This window comes from Dasypus novemcinctus, chromosome 13, assembly GCF_030445035.2.
Source record: "Dasypus novemcinctus isolate mDasNov1 chromosome 13, mDasNov1.1.hap2, whole genome shotgun sequence".
Taxonomy (NCBI): Eukaryota; Metazoa; Chordata; class Mammalia; order Cingulata; family Dasypodidae; genus Dasypus; species Dasypus novemcinctus.
Window position 1 is genome coordinate 15,648,691 of NC_080685.1, and position 15,731 is coordinate 15,664,421.

General features: G+C 35.8%; 1 protein-coding gene and 1 long non-coding RNA gene across 7 annotated transcripts in view; one reads left to right on the top strand and one right to left on the bottom strand.

The window, feature by feature from the left end:
* The window catches only part of TARBP1 (tRNA guanosine 2 -O-methyltransferase TARBP1), a 90,985-nt gene that overhangs the window by 52,319 nt on the left and 22,935 nt on the right, over positions 1-15,731 (top strand). For 5 of the 6 annotated variants that reach the window (XR_011645356.1, XR_009188511.2, XR_009188512.2 and 2 more), the window contains exons 14-22: positions 3,001-3,162; positions 3,627-3,814; positions 4,247-4,508; positions 4,613-4,801; positions 6,127-6,317; positions 6,497-6,568; positions 7,867-7,987; positions 11,958-12,068; positions 13,920-14,069. Coding sequence is in view for 3 of the 6 variants with exons in the window: in XM_023583001.3 (XP_023438769.2) it covers positions 3,001-3,162; positions 3,627-3,814; positions 4,247-4,508; positions 4,613-4,801; positions 6,127-6,317; positions 6,497-6,568; positions 7,867-7,987; positions 11,958-12,068; positions 13,920-14,069 (1,446 nt within the window). In the remaining 3 variants the exon portion in view is untranslated. The remainder of the gene's footprint in view (positions 1-3,000; positions 3,163-3,626; positions 3,815-4,246; positions 4,509-4,612; positions 4,802-6,126; positions 6,318-6,496; positions 6,569-7,866; positions 7,988-11,957; positions 12,069-13,919; positions 14,070-15,731) is intronic. The other variant, XM_023583003.3, reaches the window with a different exon arrangement.
* LOC131280861 (uncharacterized) lies at positions 5,770-12,604 on the bottom strand. Its single transcript, XR_009188513.1, has 2 exons — positions 12,462-12,604; positions 5,770-8,713 (listed from the first exon to the last, which is right to left on the bottom strand). It is a non-coding gene; the product is annotated as an uncharacterized lncRNA (long non-coding RNA).

The following is a 15,731-nucleotide window of genomic DNA, read 5'->3' on the forward strand; positions in this document are numbered from 1 at the left end:
TTTAATGTTTTGTTCCAATATCACTTTATAATCATAATTACTGTTTTCACTTTTTTATTCATGGAAATTTTGAAATGTACACAAAAGAAGTATAATAACCCCCCGTATATCCATTGCATTACATAAATATTTTTGTAGGAATTTGAAGTTACAAATATTTTAAGAAAGGGAAAACAATGTTAATTTTATCTTTTAGATAAAAAAGATTTAAAAAATAAAGTCAATGTATAGTTTTAAATTATACTCTTTTCATAAGTTAGGTATTAGAAATCCCAATTAAGCACATTTGTTTGAAAAATGAAAAACCTTATAATAAAGTCTCTTCCCACACTTTCCCTCACCTCAGTGGTATGCTGGGCAGTGTCTAACAACTGTCACTCTGGGGAAAAAGAAGCCCTAATTTATAGACTTTATGGATTCCCATGGCTGATTTCAAGCTACCAACAGGACATCACAGAGTTAGAAAGGGATATGAAGAGTTGGCTTTGCAGTGTGGGCTGGCCTGATCTTATATCACAGAGGGAATAGTAGCCATTACACTGTAATGCCCTCAGTTTCTTCCTGTCAAATAAACTTACCCTCTTCACTCACCACGTCTGATTCCATGCTTGCTTTCTTCCCTCTGTTATAAAATGTAAGGCAATCTGAATTCCATCCTCTTCCAGCTTCTCAAGGACTTTACACCATTGTAAAGTCCATACTTGCTCTCTCTCGTATTTTCTTTTCTTGTTTTTTTTTGTTTGTTTGTATGTTTTTTGTTTTTTTGAGGTACCAGGGGCCAGGGATTGAATCTGGGACCTCATATGTAGGCAGTCAGCACTCAACCACTGAGCCACATCGGCTTCCTTGAGTTGTTTTTTGTTTGTTTGTTTTTGCTTGTTTGTTTGTTCGTTTTCAGGAGGCACCAGGAACTGAACCCAGGACTTCCCATGTAGGAAGCAGGTGGTCAAATGCTTGAGCCACATCTGTTTTCCACTCTTGTATTTTAAACTTCTCCTTTACTACTGAATTCTTTTCATGAGCATTTAAATGTATTTAAAGAGTTTTTTATCTTAAAAGAACTCTCTCAATTCCATGTTCCCTTCTAACACCCTATTTCCTTCTCTTTAGAAATTAATCTATAAACAGAGTCCTAATCTCATTCTAACTTGGCTTGTACTTCCATTGTAATACAGAAATAGCTTTCTAAATCTGTGACTTAGACTCATCTGTCATAAACCTAAAGGATACTTTTCAAACTTTACTTTTCTTGACTCTTTGACTCTATTGGACTCTGTTGATCACTTCTTTCTTGAGTACCTCTCTGTACTTTTCTCTTGGATGGTCATTCTCTACTATCTAGACTTTTAATTCCTGGGCTGCTTGAGCAAATACTATGCAATAGGTTGGCTTAAACAGTGGGAATTTATTAATAATGGGAATTTATTGACGCTAAGAGAGTGTCCAAATCAAGGTGCCCTCAAGGTGGTGCTTTCTCCCTGAAGACTGGTATTCTGGGACTGGCTGCCAGAGATCCTTGGTCCTGGGCTCCTCTGTCACATGGCAGTGCACATGGCAGGCTCTCCTGGCCTCTCTGTTTTCTCCTGAGTTCCGTTGAATTTCAGCCTCTTGCTTCCCATGGCTTTCTATCTGTCTGAAATTCATTCTCCTTATGATTAGACTGGGCCATATATTAACTGAAGTAACCTTATCAAAAGGTCATTCTTAGAATGGGTTCACACCCACAGGAATTTATAAGTTTAAGAACATGTTTTTCTGGGGTACATTCGGCTTCAAACCACCACACAGACTTTATATTTGGAGCTTTTGAAAACTTGACCTATTTTTCTCCTTCTTTTCTCTGTTATCTCATCTGTGGCCATAGCTTCAGTTATGCCAGTAACTAACATGTCTAGCTCCACCTCAGACTTCCAAGCTTAATACCCATTATTCCAATTGTAATTGATTATTCAAGTTGAATTTCTCATATTTATCTCAAACTTGGCTTTATTTAAAACCGAACCCCTTATCTTATTCCTGCAAGAGGTTCTCTGTGTTCTTTTCCAGTGTTCCCTTTTTCAGTTAATGGACCACCATCCAACCAGCTTCTCAAGCCAAGAACTTGGGACTCTTTCTTGGTACCTTTATCCCCAACTCTCACTCCCTGTGCTCATTTGTGGCCAAACTCTTTAATTTTTATCTTTTATCTGCATTATATCCTAGTACCCGGTAAGATGCCTGGCATATAGTGGTTGCTGATTAAGTTAGTGAATTAAGTGCTTTCTTGTGCCATAGGGGGCATCTTGATATAGTAATAATAATTATGGCCATCACTTAGTGCTAGCCCTTTTAACATACTTTCTATCACTTAATTCTTTGAAAAACCCTATGACAGATATTATTATCCCCATTTTATGGATAAGGAATATGAGGCCTTAAAGAGGGTGGGTAACTTTGTGAGTTCTACCATTCACAAAACTGGTGAGTGGGAAAACTGGATTGAACCCAGTTCTCCCTGGCTTTAGTGGTCAAAAAGATCTCTGTTTAATGCTGTCTAATTGGAGAAGTTTTTAACCTCTCTGAAACTTAGTCTTCTTATTAGGAAAGTGGGACAGTAATCTTCCTTGTGATAATTGAATAATATAAATTGCCTGAAACAAAGGAGTTGCTTTAAAAGTTATTGCTATTATTATTATTATTTATGACATGACAGTACTGGGATATAAGAACTGATAGAACATTATTGTCAGGAGCTATGTTTTCTCTAGGTAGGGAGACGGTTGAGTAAATTGTGATATGTTATAGCTGTGCTGAAAGCACAGTTACTGTGTAGCCCAGAGAAGGAAGCCCTTAGCTCTGTGGGGGGAGATTATGTAAAGTTTCTTGGAGGAGAAATCTTTTTCTTTCATAAATATCTTGTTTTACTACTTTCAAATAAACTGTTTCCTCCTTGAACTCTCAGAGCTTTGTGAAAATCATGTATCCTGCTTAAATACTTAATCATTTTAATATTTTCCTCAGGTTTCAGATCTGGAGCGTTGCCATTTATACCTGATGATATTAACTGAGCTTATAAACCTTCATTTGAAGGTTGGGTGGAAAAGGGGTAACCCCATTTGGAGAGTTATATCTCCTTTGAAAAATGCATCCATTCGGAATCTTCAGGAGATGGGTAGTGGACAGGTAATCAACTTTGATTCAGGGTTTTTAGTTGTGTTGAATAAGGCATATATGGAATAAATATTTAATTGTTATAACATATTTATAACAATTATTAAAAACATTTGCTGAAATTTAATTTTTAAAATAGTACCCTTTGGTGATAAGATTTGACGAGGGACTGGGACTCTTATCATAATATTAAGTATTTAACAGAGTTTTGGGAAATTTAGTCTTAAAGTCACTTAGGCATAGATAAGTGGACTTGTACTAGTTCTTTTGCCATATACTAGTAAGGGATACTGTCACTTAATGTGTCCACATTCATCTGACTGCCATTCAGAACCCCCTGGACTTGTTAGCTAGCAGGCAGGAAGAGGGAGAAGGAGGGCATGAGTTTTCCGTAGACTGATAACCCAGCTCCTCACTATTAATAATTTAGAATTGCTTATGTTAAATAAAAGACCATTGCTGCATTTCCTTCTCAGGAACCAACACTTGGTGGGCAAATTCAGAGAGTAGTTAGTATGGCTGCTCTGGCCAAGGTGTGTGAAGCCATTGAACAGAAGCCAGAGCTCCAGCTTGACGCTCAGGATGCTGGACCCATGGAGAAGTTCCTTTCTTCTTTTCAGCTGAATCAGACATTACAGAAGCCCCCCACAGTGGAGCAGAGCAGGTATGGTTACCCCTTGAAGTGAAGCCTGTGTATGTGGAAAGCATCATTATTGTTAAATTAAAAATCCATTTTGCTTTAGTCATTGAAGTAATTAGTAACTGTGCAACGTTAATTATTAAGTTAGAGAATTTTGGAGATGTTGCTCTATTCAGGATAATGCATTATCACATTATTAGCTTCTATTTCCAGAAACCCATTTACTTTTCTGCATTTAGTTTTCAGTGACTCATTTAAGGTGAATGAAAATATTTTTAGGGTAGGTAGAACATTGAGATTTATGTAGTTTCCTTGTTTTTTGGTAGGCAGGTATTTGACAGTGGAGATTTAAATCTGTATCTGTTTTCTCCATTTATAAACATAGTGCACTACATTACAAAGAAATTAAGACAACCTTGAGGAAGTGTGGGGTAGTGACATTATTTTTTCATTCAGTTTTTTTGAGGAATCTTCATCTTCTCAAGGATGGGGGAAAATAGTTGCCCAATATGTTCATGATCAGTGGGTCTGCCTCTCTTTCCTGTTGAAAAAATACCACACCCTTATACCAGCCACAGAGGATGAAATTCTGGAACCCTTTCTCCCTGCTGTTCAAATGCCAATAAGGACTTTGCAGTCTGCACTGGAAGCCCTCACAATTCTTCCTTCTGATCAGGTTTTACCTGTGTTCCAGTGTATGAAAACTTTGGTTCCCAAGGTAAGATATAGTGAGACATGAGTTGAAGAATAACTATAGGAGCAGAAATAAATATTTCTGAAATTAAGTGATAAGCATGTATTTCTTTCTCTTTTTTCTACTAGCTTCTGATCTCCTCCGAATTACTCTGCATAGAGTCTTTTGACATGGCTTGGAAAATTATATCTTCTTTAAGCAACACTCAGCTGACATTCTGGCCTAATTTAAAAGCTTTTGTTGAGTTTGTTTTTGATAACAAGGTTCTTACCATTGCTGCAAAAATCAAGGGCCAGGCATATTTCAAAATAAAAGAGGTAACTTTTTTTCTTTTTCTTTTTTGTGACCTGTAGCTTATGAGGAAGAAGAGAGTTATATTTATAACCACATATCATATTTTCTATTATTCAGTCAACAAATATTGTTTGAACCGTTTTCAGTCTCTTGAATAAGATCAGAAAATCTATTAGACGTAAGAGAAGAGGTGTAAACAGGGAACCCCTGAGCCATACCTGGCTCACAAACATAAGTGGTTCACACTGCTTAAAATTTTGAATTAGTTGTCAACTTTCTTAAGAATTGAGAAATCTGTGAAAGTCTGCATTTTACCTTCTCTTAGATTGGATGATCTGGCAAAAAGCTGTCATACCTAGGAGACAACAGTTGACTGTAGTTGAGTAGAAGCTAACTTATTTAGATATGGCATGCCCTTTCCAGTTCTCCACAGTCTCTCCCTGATTTCTCTTTGATATTGAAGGCAAATATCAACTGCCATTTATCATTGCATTTATGCTGTTGTTTTTCTTTTATAGAGAAACATTTCTTTGAACATAACTAATCAAAAAAAGGTCTTTCTGGTTTCTTAAGGCATTTGAGTTTGCAACCACTGATATATTAGGGGATTTATATTGGGATTAAATCATGCTGAGGCATTCAAGTATACTTCTTTACCCAAAGGGGAAAACATAGAAAATAAAGTTCTTTTATTTATCCTCTTGTCCTGCTGTGCCTAGCTCAGCCTTTTCCTGCACCACAGTACATACTTAGAGATCTTGGTCTTTGCTGCTTCAAGGAAAGGGAGGCAGTTGGTGAAATGCAAAGAAGAGCAGTAAAGAGTGAGATGTTTTCTCTCCCTTTCATTCTATTACTTTGGGCAGTTGTTTCTCTTGCCCATTTCTCTGGTTGAATATCACTGACAATAAAATTTTATTTACTTTTTTATTGAGAAATGAAAAAATAGTTTCCTGTGATTAATGATCATCTTGAAAAATTATTCAAACAAGTATTTTTTATTTTTTAGATTCCATTTATTTTTACATTAAAACTATCATTTAAGGTCAATGATAGTTAAATTTTTAGCAACATTTTTTTAATGAATCAATTTTATTGATACGTATTAATAATGCATACTATTCATCCAAAGTGTACAATCAATAGTATTTGGTATAACCACATAGTTGTACATTCATCACTTCAATCATTATTAGAGCATTTTCATTATTTCCATAATAACAATAATAATAAATCAGGCAAACAAGAAAATTCTTCACTTCTCAGTCTCTCTTATTTTTCCCTCTGAACGTTATTTCTGAAAAAACTAAATTGGTTCAAAGGATAAAATGACCACTGCATTTCATTCCAGATTATGTACAAGATAATTGAAATGTCTGCTATAAAAACTGGAGTCTTCAATACACTGATAAGTTATTGCTGCCAATCTTGGATAGTTTCTGCTTCAAATGTATCCCAAGGTTCTTTATCAAGTGCGAACAATTATAGTGAACTTGTCCTTGAAGCTTGTGTATTTGGAACTGTATTTAGGCGTGATCAAAGGTAAACAGATGTCATAATTTAAACCTTTCATAACCTCTGTAAAGTGCCTCTTTGGGTAAAATTACATCTCTTTGTTTTGAGCTTTCAGTTAGAAGAATATAGGCTATTACTTAGCTTTAAATTTAGAGATTTTCCTACCTAATACCTGTTGTTCTTTATCAATTTTCTTAAATGGAAAGACTTATTCAAGATGTACAGACGTTCATAGAAAATCTTGGACATGAATGCGCAGCAAACATTGTTATTGAAAAGTAAGTGTGGTGGCTTTTTTTCTATCTTAACATAAATGGGATATTGAAATTTTAACCTGGAGAAGTTCTGGATTTTTAAAAAAAGTTTAATACATGTTTACCCATGAGATCTAATCTATTATTAGAATATATTGAATAAGCTTTTAAAAGTATGTTAGGAATTGTATTCCCTTGCTAAAATGTTTTCTTCAGATTATTTAGTAAAATTTGATAAAACTTCAAAAATTTTCATTGCAATGTCCAGCACAAATAAGGAAATGAATATTGAGGTGTGTGTGTGTGTGTGTGTGTAAGCCCCTCTTTTCTTTCTTTTGTAGGGGGTGATCATCTGTAAACTCAATCCATTTTGACTATAAAGTTTAATATATAATAAAACCCCCCCTTTTAACAAATCAATTTGTTATACATGGAAATGGAATTATTCTTTGAATAAACCTAAAATTTTGATTTCTAGGATAAGACTATTCGATTTCACTTCGATTTTAGAATTTAAGACAACACATTGTGTATAGTTATCAAAAAGTCTTCATTATTCTGGAAGTCTTACCTATGTTTTAAAGCATCTGCCACTTTTCATTAAATATATATGTGTTTTTATTGTAAATTGTCTTTAATTGATTTTTTGTTTGTTTTCATGGCTGGTTTGCTGTAGCAGTAAAAGTGAAATTTTCTAGTTGATGTTTTCCCAAATACTTGGATTTCGACTAGACACGTGTTTTGTTGTTAAATTAAAGTGATAATTATTCACATTATAACATTTATAATGAAATGTGGACATTTTACCAGTTTCACTTAATTTATCTTCTCATGTTTAGAAACCAAAAACACTGGTTTTCAGGGCACATGGTGCTTCCTGTGCCTTTAAGCTTAGTGTATCCCTCATTTAGAAAATGTGCAGTTACAGTGTGTGGTAAAACTGTACTATTGAGATGTTTGGTGCTTATTCTTACCACCTGAGCAAACAGGTTTCTGTGATCCTCTTTCAGGAATAGTTTCATCATCTGTGATATATCTGTTTTGTCCATAGGTCTGTTCTTTTCAACTCAGGATTAGTAGTCTATGTATTATTTTTCTAGAAGTCTGGGAATTTGTGCTCATTCATACTGGACAGGTGTTCCTTTGGATATATTCATTGGTTATTTTCTTTTGTCTATTCTAAACTTAAAAGTATTGTCATTTAATATAGACTTATTTAATTTTAGAAATCTTAGTGAGGTTGGATATTTTGAAACTAATTTTTGAGACGTTTTTCTATTTTCAAAATGTATTAACATAGTTTATAATTTTGTATTTTTTAGTACTAAAAGAGATGACCATTATGTGAGGATTTGTGCTGTCAAATTCCTGTGTTTATTAGATGGCTCAAATATATCCCATAAGTTGTTTATGGAAGATCTTGCAATCAAGCTTTTAGATAAAGTAAATATGCTTTATTTTACTTTAAGTTATCTTTCTTTTAGAATATTGTTAACAGGGCAGAGTTGAATATTTGCTCCTTATGTTAACAGTATATGCATTTCTGATTATTTTTAATCAGGAGGAAACATGAAGTTTTATATTCTTTATTTTTAATTAAGTCTTGATTACTAATTGGGCAATTGAAAATTGGTTTCAGAGAGCAATAAAGTTTTCCATATACCATCTAGATTTTACTCTGTGTATTTTCCAGAACCAGTCAAAACTAGTTTCTTTAGAATGATATATAAATACCTTTATTTATATAAGAAATGGGATAAAAAGGTAAAAATTTGGAACGTGGCATAATGATTGCCACATTGCCAGATGATGGTTGAGTTCATGGAAGATTATCTCACGATTTGCATCAATGTGATACATGATTATTTATAAATCTGGGATTGTAATGATAGTGTGAGGTTGATGAAGATTACTTTTTAGTCAAGCTAAAATAATCCAAGTAGATTTTTTTTTCTCCTAAATCACTTATAAACACCCATTACATTGTCCAAATAATGAATTTATTAAATTTGGGAAGAAGAGAGGAGGAATAAAATCACGTATTATTTTCACTCTCCCTTGTAGTCATTAAATGACCTGTAGAATTTGACACCAAGATGGATGGAGTGCTTGGTCTTGGGTTTTCTCATATCCGGTTTGGATGCTGGGCATAACTGATGACTAAATCATCTGTATTAAAATAACAGTGTTCATCATATTTTTGTTTTTTGAATGGACCAGATAGGCTTTATTTTATAAAACCTAGAAATATTTTTTAGATGCAAAAATTCCCTAGCGTGTGCTATTGGAGTCTAAATAGCTGTCCCAGAGGAAATGGTAATTTTTGGTGTCTTGAAGCATGAGTAATTTAGAGTAATGAAAACAGCATTCTGGGAAACGGACTTTGGCCCACTGGTTAGAGCGTCTGTCTACCACATGGGAGGTCTGCAGTGCAAGCCCCGGGCCTCCTTGACCCGTGTGGAGCTGGCCCATGCGCAGTGCTGATGCGCGCAAGAAGTGCCGTGCTACACAGGGGTGCTCCCTGCGTAGGGGAGCCCCACGCGCAAGGAGTGCACCCATAAGGAGAGCCGCCCAGCACGAAGGAGGGAGCAGCCTGCCAAGGAATGGCGCCGCCCACACTTCCCGTTCCCGTGCCGCTGACGACAACAGAAGCGGACAAAGAAACAAGACGCAGCAAAAAGACACAGAAAACAGACAACCGGGGGAGGGGAGGGGAATTAAATAAATAAAAATAAATCTTAAAAAAAAAAAAAAAGAAAAGAAAACAGCATTCTGTCAGGTAGAACACAAGTACATATTATAATTTCATATTGATGTAATGTAGAAAAAATAAGTGTTTTGAAGAAAAGTAAAGCAAATTAAAAGGGCTGGAGGAGTAGCAATTTAGATGGGTCAGGGAAGACCTCTCTAAGAAGGTGTCATCTGAGTTGAGCTCTGGATAAAGTGCCAGTAAGGGAGGAGGAATCTAGGAGAGAATCTGCTGAATGGAGAGGTGGAGGGATGTGAGGTGGAGGATTACTCATTAGCAAGAAAGCTGTCGTCAGAAATGCACTTCAGTAAAATGGTGGGCAAGAGAGCTGGATTAAACAATTGGGAAGAAAATGGGAGTTGAGCAAGTGGAGACAGTGAGTACAGACCGTCTTAAGGGGTTTGCTCTGAAAGGGAAGAAAAATCTGGTGGTGGCTGGAGGGTGCCATTGGCCCAAAGGAGGGGCTTTGTGAAGATGGGAGATAATTAGAACATGTTTGTATGTTTAAGAAAGTGATTCGGTAGAGAGGGGCAAATGATAATTCTGGAGAGTCCAGAAATAATCTCACAGGCAAAATCCTCAAATAGCTATTTCACACCCACTAGGATGGCTATCAAAAAAAGAGGGGGGGAGGAATAAGTATTGACAAGGATGTGAAGAAATTGGAACCCTCATGCTTTACTGGTTGGAATGTAAAATGGTGCAGCTGCTTTGGAAAACACTCTTAACAGTTCCTCAGAGAGTTAAACATAGTGTTGCCTTATGATTCAGCAATTCCACTCCTAGGTATATATTCAAGAGAGGTTATTTTTGCACAAATAAAGGCAAAAATTATATTTTTTTTCTGTGAATTTGATAACTGTGAAACGAATATAAGGACCTTTTTTCTTCTGATACAAGAAGATAGAGAAAGTTGAATCATTTTCCAGACACATCACTTCCATTTTCTTGTTGTAGTAGGAAGATCATAGGATTGAAGTAAGAAAGGGATTGAGGTAAAGTTTTGAGGAAAGTAGTACAGAGTTTAAACTCTTCTTGTGGAGAATAGGAAAGGAAACAGATTTTATAAAAGTGCTTGTCTACTCAAGTAATTTTTAAAGAGCCTTCTCTGGACCAATATCACCAGGAACTTGTTAGAAATACAGATTCCAAGGCCCCTTCCCCAAGTTGCTGAATCAGAAACTCTGGGTGACAGGCCCAGCAATCTGTGTTTTAACAAAGTCCTTCCAGGTGATACTGAAGCACTATGAAGTTTGACAGTCACCGGTGGCCATAAGGCCCCAGGTAAAGTAGGAATCCATGTTTATAAAGAAGACAGTTGGGGTAGGTGTTTGTTTTTCTCTCAGAATTGCCTGGCAACCTGAAAGCAGAATCAGAAAATTTAAGACCACTGGTTTGATTCAAAAGTAGGAAATTTGCAAATGGGTTTGAGGTTACAGTGAAAAAATTGAATGTGCTCTTGAAGATACTGTAGCAGTTGTTCCTGGGATCCAGGTTGGCTTGGGAGAGACATGAAACTAGGAGAGAGTTGATAGATTAGTAAAGAAAGGAGGAGGGTAAGAGATGGAAGATCTTTCTGAATAAAAGATCATGTTTAGTGGAACAGGTAAAAAGACAGAAGAATATGAGCTGAAAAGGAAATTTGAGAGGTAGAGCACTTCTTAGTGAGGACAGTGATTTAGGTGTGGCCCTAATGGAAGCTTTATTGAAGGGAAGGTGCTTTTTTTAAAAAAAATATGTGAATAATCTATCCTAGTGACTTCATTTTCAGTTGCATTGAGGCTAAGCAGTGCATGAAACCTGGAAACACCAGCAACAAAGAAGTTTTCCCAAAAGAAATAATGGTAATAGAGGAGGTTATGCAGTTTTCATCCTTGTCAAGAGTCATTTTAAAAATCTATAATAATTTAACTCTCATCATAACATTTTATGCACATCAAATGCATAGAAAGAGATTATGGAGGAAGAAAGATCATGGATGAGTTAGGAAGTAAATAGGATCATCCACACTAGATGAAAATGATTTTAGAGAGGGTGGACAACTTACTTTATCATCTTTAAGATACCTGAAAGTGTTAACTCTTTCATGTGATCTTAATTGAACAGCTAAAGCACTAATAGTTAGGATACCAAAAGTGCAATTGACTGAATTTAGACAGCACAGACCATTAAAAGCAAGGGAAAGCCTCTCTGATCATGTAGAATGCTTAGCACTGCTATTTCTTGTGTCTGGTGATGGCATTTCACTGTCGAATTACTGCAGTCTTAGGAGGGTTTATATCAAGTTGCAGATAACCATTATTACAACTTACGCAAGACAAAGGGCATAAAATGAGAAGTGCTTACATTTTTGCATTGTAATATATGTCAAATATCTTTATTCTCTCCCCTTAACTGGCCATGAAAACATAGAAGTATATTTCTAATCACTTTTGTGCTGAATACAGTTTTATGGTTCTTCCTTCTAATTTTAGAAGCAGATAAGTTAACAAAAGCAACAAAATTCAGGGAAAAGAGATTTTTCAAAAGTGTTGTTCCTTGTCTGCCTTTTGGGAGACAGGCCCCCACACCCAGTTTAAACCTCTTAAATTTGAAGTTGTCGTTGATTTTGTTTTTATTAATCACAAATTCAGTAAGTAATTTCCTAGTAATTGTCCCCTCCAGGATGTATTGGTGTCCAAGTCAAGAACTCGCTACTATGTGAATTCTCTACAGCATAGAGTGAAAAATCGAATATGGCAAATTCTGCTTGTGCTTTTCCCCAGATTTGATCAGGTATAATATATATTATAATTGTACCTTTTAAGCCTAATGTTTTCATACAAATAAATTAAGAAACTGACAATTATTATTTTATTACTTGCTAATCTGCCTTTGTACCAACTTCAGCTCTTAAAAAAGAAAGGATACCAAGGCAATTAGTTGTAGAAATAACTTGGAAGCTGGTTTATGTGTCACCATTTAATTGTTTTCTCCTTTAATATTTTAATGAACATTTTTACTGCTTAAAATCGAATGCCATTTAAGTAGGAAATGTAATTACTTAAATACTAATTATCCATGGCTAAGTTATTTTGGAATGTTCGTGTTTCACATTGTCTGTGTGCCTGGAAACCACACAAATCACATCATTTGGGATGGAATTGTCATTTGCATGGTTGCGTTTACCTTTAAATTCATGAAGAGTGGGCCATGTAAACCAGCTGAGCAAAAGCCAAGATCTCTTACAGCAGGGTTTCTTCCCTGAGTAGGCAAGAACAGTTGCCTGGACTCTGTCTAGTCTCTCTCACCGTCTTTGCTTAATAATCCTGTAAAGAAAATAGATCACTGTTATGAGGAAGGGATAGTATAGAACTAACACAATTTTTAGAAATACTTCTGATTCCTAAAAAATTCCCTCAGACTTCAGAGCTCCCAACTGCCTTCCCCAACCTCTTTTAAATGCTTGAGATAAATATTTTAAAACTTGTCAACCTCTTTTTTTTTTTTATAAAGTCTTATATCTATAAAGGGAGAGAGAAGCATTTTAGTATAATGTATTACTTGGAAATAAGTGACTTGGATAAATTAAGGAGGGCATAGCTAAAAGGGTTCCTCCTGGGGAGTAGTGGATGTGTGGTGGGGCTTCTGTTTTTCATCAGAAGTCTTCTAATATTATTTCATTTTAAAATACTGAGTAAAATATAATTCATTAAACATAACGAATTTCATTAATGCATTAATAAAAAGAAACATTCTTGAAATGTTTTACTAGTTTTTTCCCTTGGACTTGAGACCCCTCCCCCCAGAGAGGGGATAATACTGGAGAGAGGAAGGGGAATGTACAAGCAGGGATGAAAATAAGGATAAAGAAAACTGTATGTTTATTATGGACCACCTGTTATTAAGGGATTTTAATTTTATATCTTCCAGTTTCATTTACCTTCATAAGCATCTTTCAAGGCAGGGCATAAATATTTTCATTTTACATGTATGGACACTGCAGTTCAGAGAGGTTAGGCATCTACCGGTAAGGTGGTGTATCTAGTGAATGGTAGAGATAGAATACTTACATGTGTTCAGTTACCCAGATAGAAGTATACTGTTGAAGAGAAGGATGGGGGATAACAAGGATGATTTTGGAGCTCAAGGTCTTAGCCAAAAGAGTAGCAGTGCTAGTAGTGAAATTGGAAAGATTGTAAAGGAAAGTGACTGAACGGTCTGAGTAGAGAATGTAGGTGGCCTTTCTGCAGTTCTGTTTACTGTCTGCTGACTTTGTCATCTGTGTCACCCATCATGCTAAGTTTTAAACCATGGCAGATCTAGATTTGTATCTGAACTCTACCAGTTACCAGCTGTGTGACTTTAGGCAAGTTATTCAACTTTTCTGAGTCTGTCTTTTCCTGTAAAAATATGGATAGTAATAACCTTCCTCATACTATTGATAACAAAGTTAAATAAAATGATTCATGCACAGTACTCATTAAACATGCTTCATCATTATATTTCAATAAATAGTTTGTAATGTAGTTGTTTGGAAAATTATAGATTCAAGAACTATGTTAAAACCTTAAATGATATTTTTAAAAATTTAAAATTAATAACCATAACATAAACAGATTACTTTGTGAATTCTGTTTTTCTCAGAATTTCTTGAATGGGATTATTGACAAGATTTTCCAAGCTGGCTTCATCAGTAATCAAGCTTCCATAAAATATTTCATAGAATGGATTATTATATTGATTCTTCATAAATTCCCACAATTTCTCCCAAAGTTCTGGGATTATTTTTCTTATGTAAGTAAAGGAGATTATGCATACTTTTTTAAAATTAAAAAATGATATTGAATATCTGGGGAGATTTGTTTTGCTTTAGTAGTTGATTTTATTATCAGTTGTCCTGTCTCCTATTCAGGAGTAATTTTCCTGCTTGTTCTTTGGCTCCTATTCCTGCCTACCTCCTTGAGAACCTTCTGCTCTCACTGACTCTTTCTTAACCAGTCATTCTCTCCTTCTTAACCAAATGATTTCCATTGGCTTTTAAACATGCTCAAGTCTCATCCATTATTTTTGGATATTTCCACTGAACAACTCATCCCCATCCCCTGTAGTCTTGATCTCTGTCTGTCTCTCTTCTCTCTCTGCTGTTTCATAGTCAGATTTCCTGAAAGCATCATCTGTATTCCATAGTTGCATATTTTCATATCTTTCCCAACCCCTTCTGTGCAGTGCAGACCAGCTTCAGCTCCATTACTTCTCAGAAGCCGCTGTTGACCCCTTCTGTGGGTCAATTGTCAGTGTCATCTTATTTCTCCCAGGCACGCTAACACTTGGGACTACGTCACTGTTCTTGGTTTCTAAGCCAACACGTTCCTGGTTCTCCTGCCTCTTTGTTTCCTCTTTTCTACCACCTTTCCTAGGCTTTTCCTTCTCGATACAGTTAGTAAATATTAGTGTTTCTCAAGTCTAGGCCTTCCTCTTTCCTTACTTTCTTCTCTTGTTTCATCTGTCATGGATTCACTCATTATGTAATGTGAATGAGTCACTAATTTATGTATCTGTTCCAGACATCTTTTCCCAAGCTCTAGACCAGGAGTTGGCAAATGATGACCAGATTTGTCCTGGCAGTTTTATTTTATCACAGCCATGCCCATTAGTTTAATACTGTCTATGGCTGCTGTGCACTAAAATGTTAGTTAGTAGTGCAACTGACCATGTGGACCATAAAACCAAAAATATTTACTGTTGGGCACTTTACAGAATAAGCTTGATGACACCCTGCTCGAGACTTGAATATTTATAAGTGGTCTAAAACTTAGATGTCTGCTACCAAGAGCTTATTTTTTACCCAAACTTCATCTTTCTGGCTACAGTGAATAGCATCAGTGACTTTACAGTTGAACAGTTGAGAAACCTTGACAGTCTACTGTCTTTCATGCTCCATGTATAATTCGTGACAAGGCCCTGTTGACATTTCCTCCCAAATATTTCTCTAATTTACCTACCTTCTCTCTTTCTACTATTATATCCTAATCAAAGCCATTGTAGTCCTATTACAGTAGTCTCCTCACTAGGCTTACCTATATCCACTCTTTCCCCCACTTGATAAGTCTATTCTGTACACTGAAGCCAGAGCAATTTTTTCAAAACAAAAATTTGAGCAGGTTATCCCATTTACTTAAAACACTGCTCTTAGGATAAAGACTCTTTAGGGTGGCTTGCAAGTTTTGCATATTCTTTGTTCCTTCCTTCCTGTCTACTCTCTTTGTGCCACAGCCTTGCTTCTGCATTTTTGTCATGCCGATAATATCAGGTATCTATTGCTAGATCACTCCAAAACTTAGTGGCATAAACAATGTTTTGTTATTTGTCATCATTCTGTGGATTGACGGGACCTGGCTGGCCATTTGATATCTGTGGGAATGGAACATACAAGATGGCTCTTCACTCACACGTCTG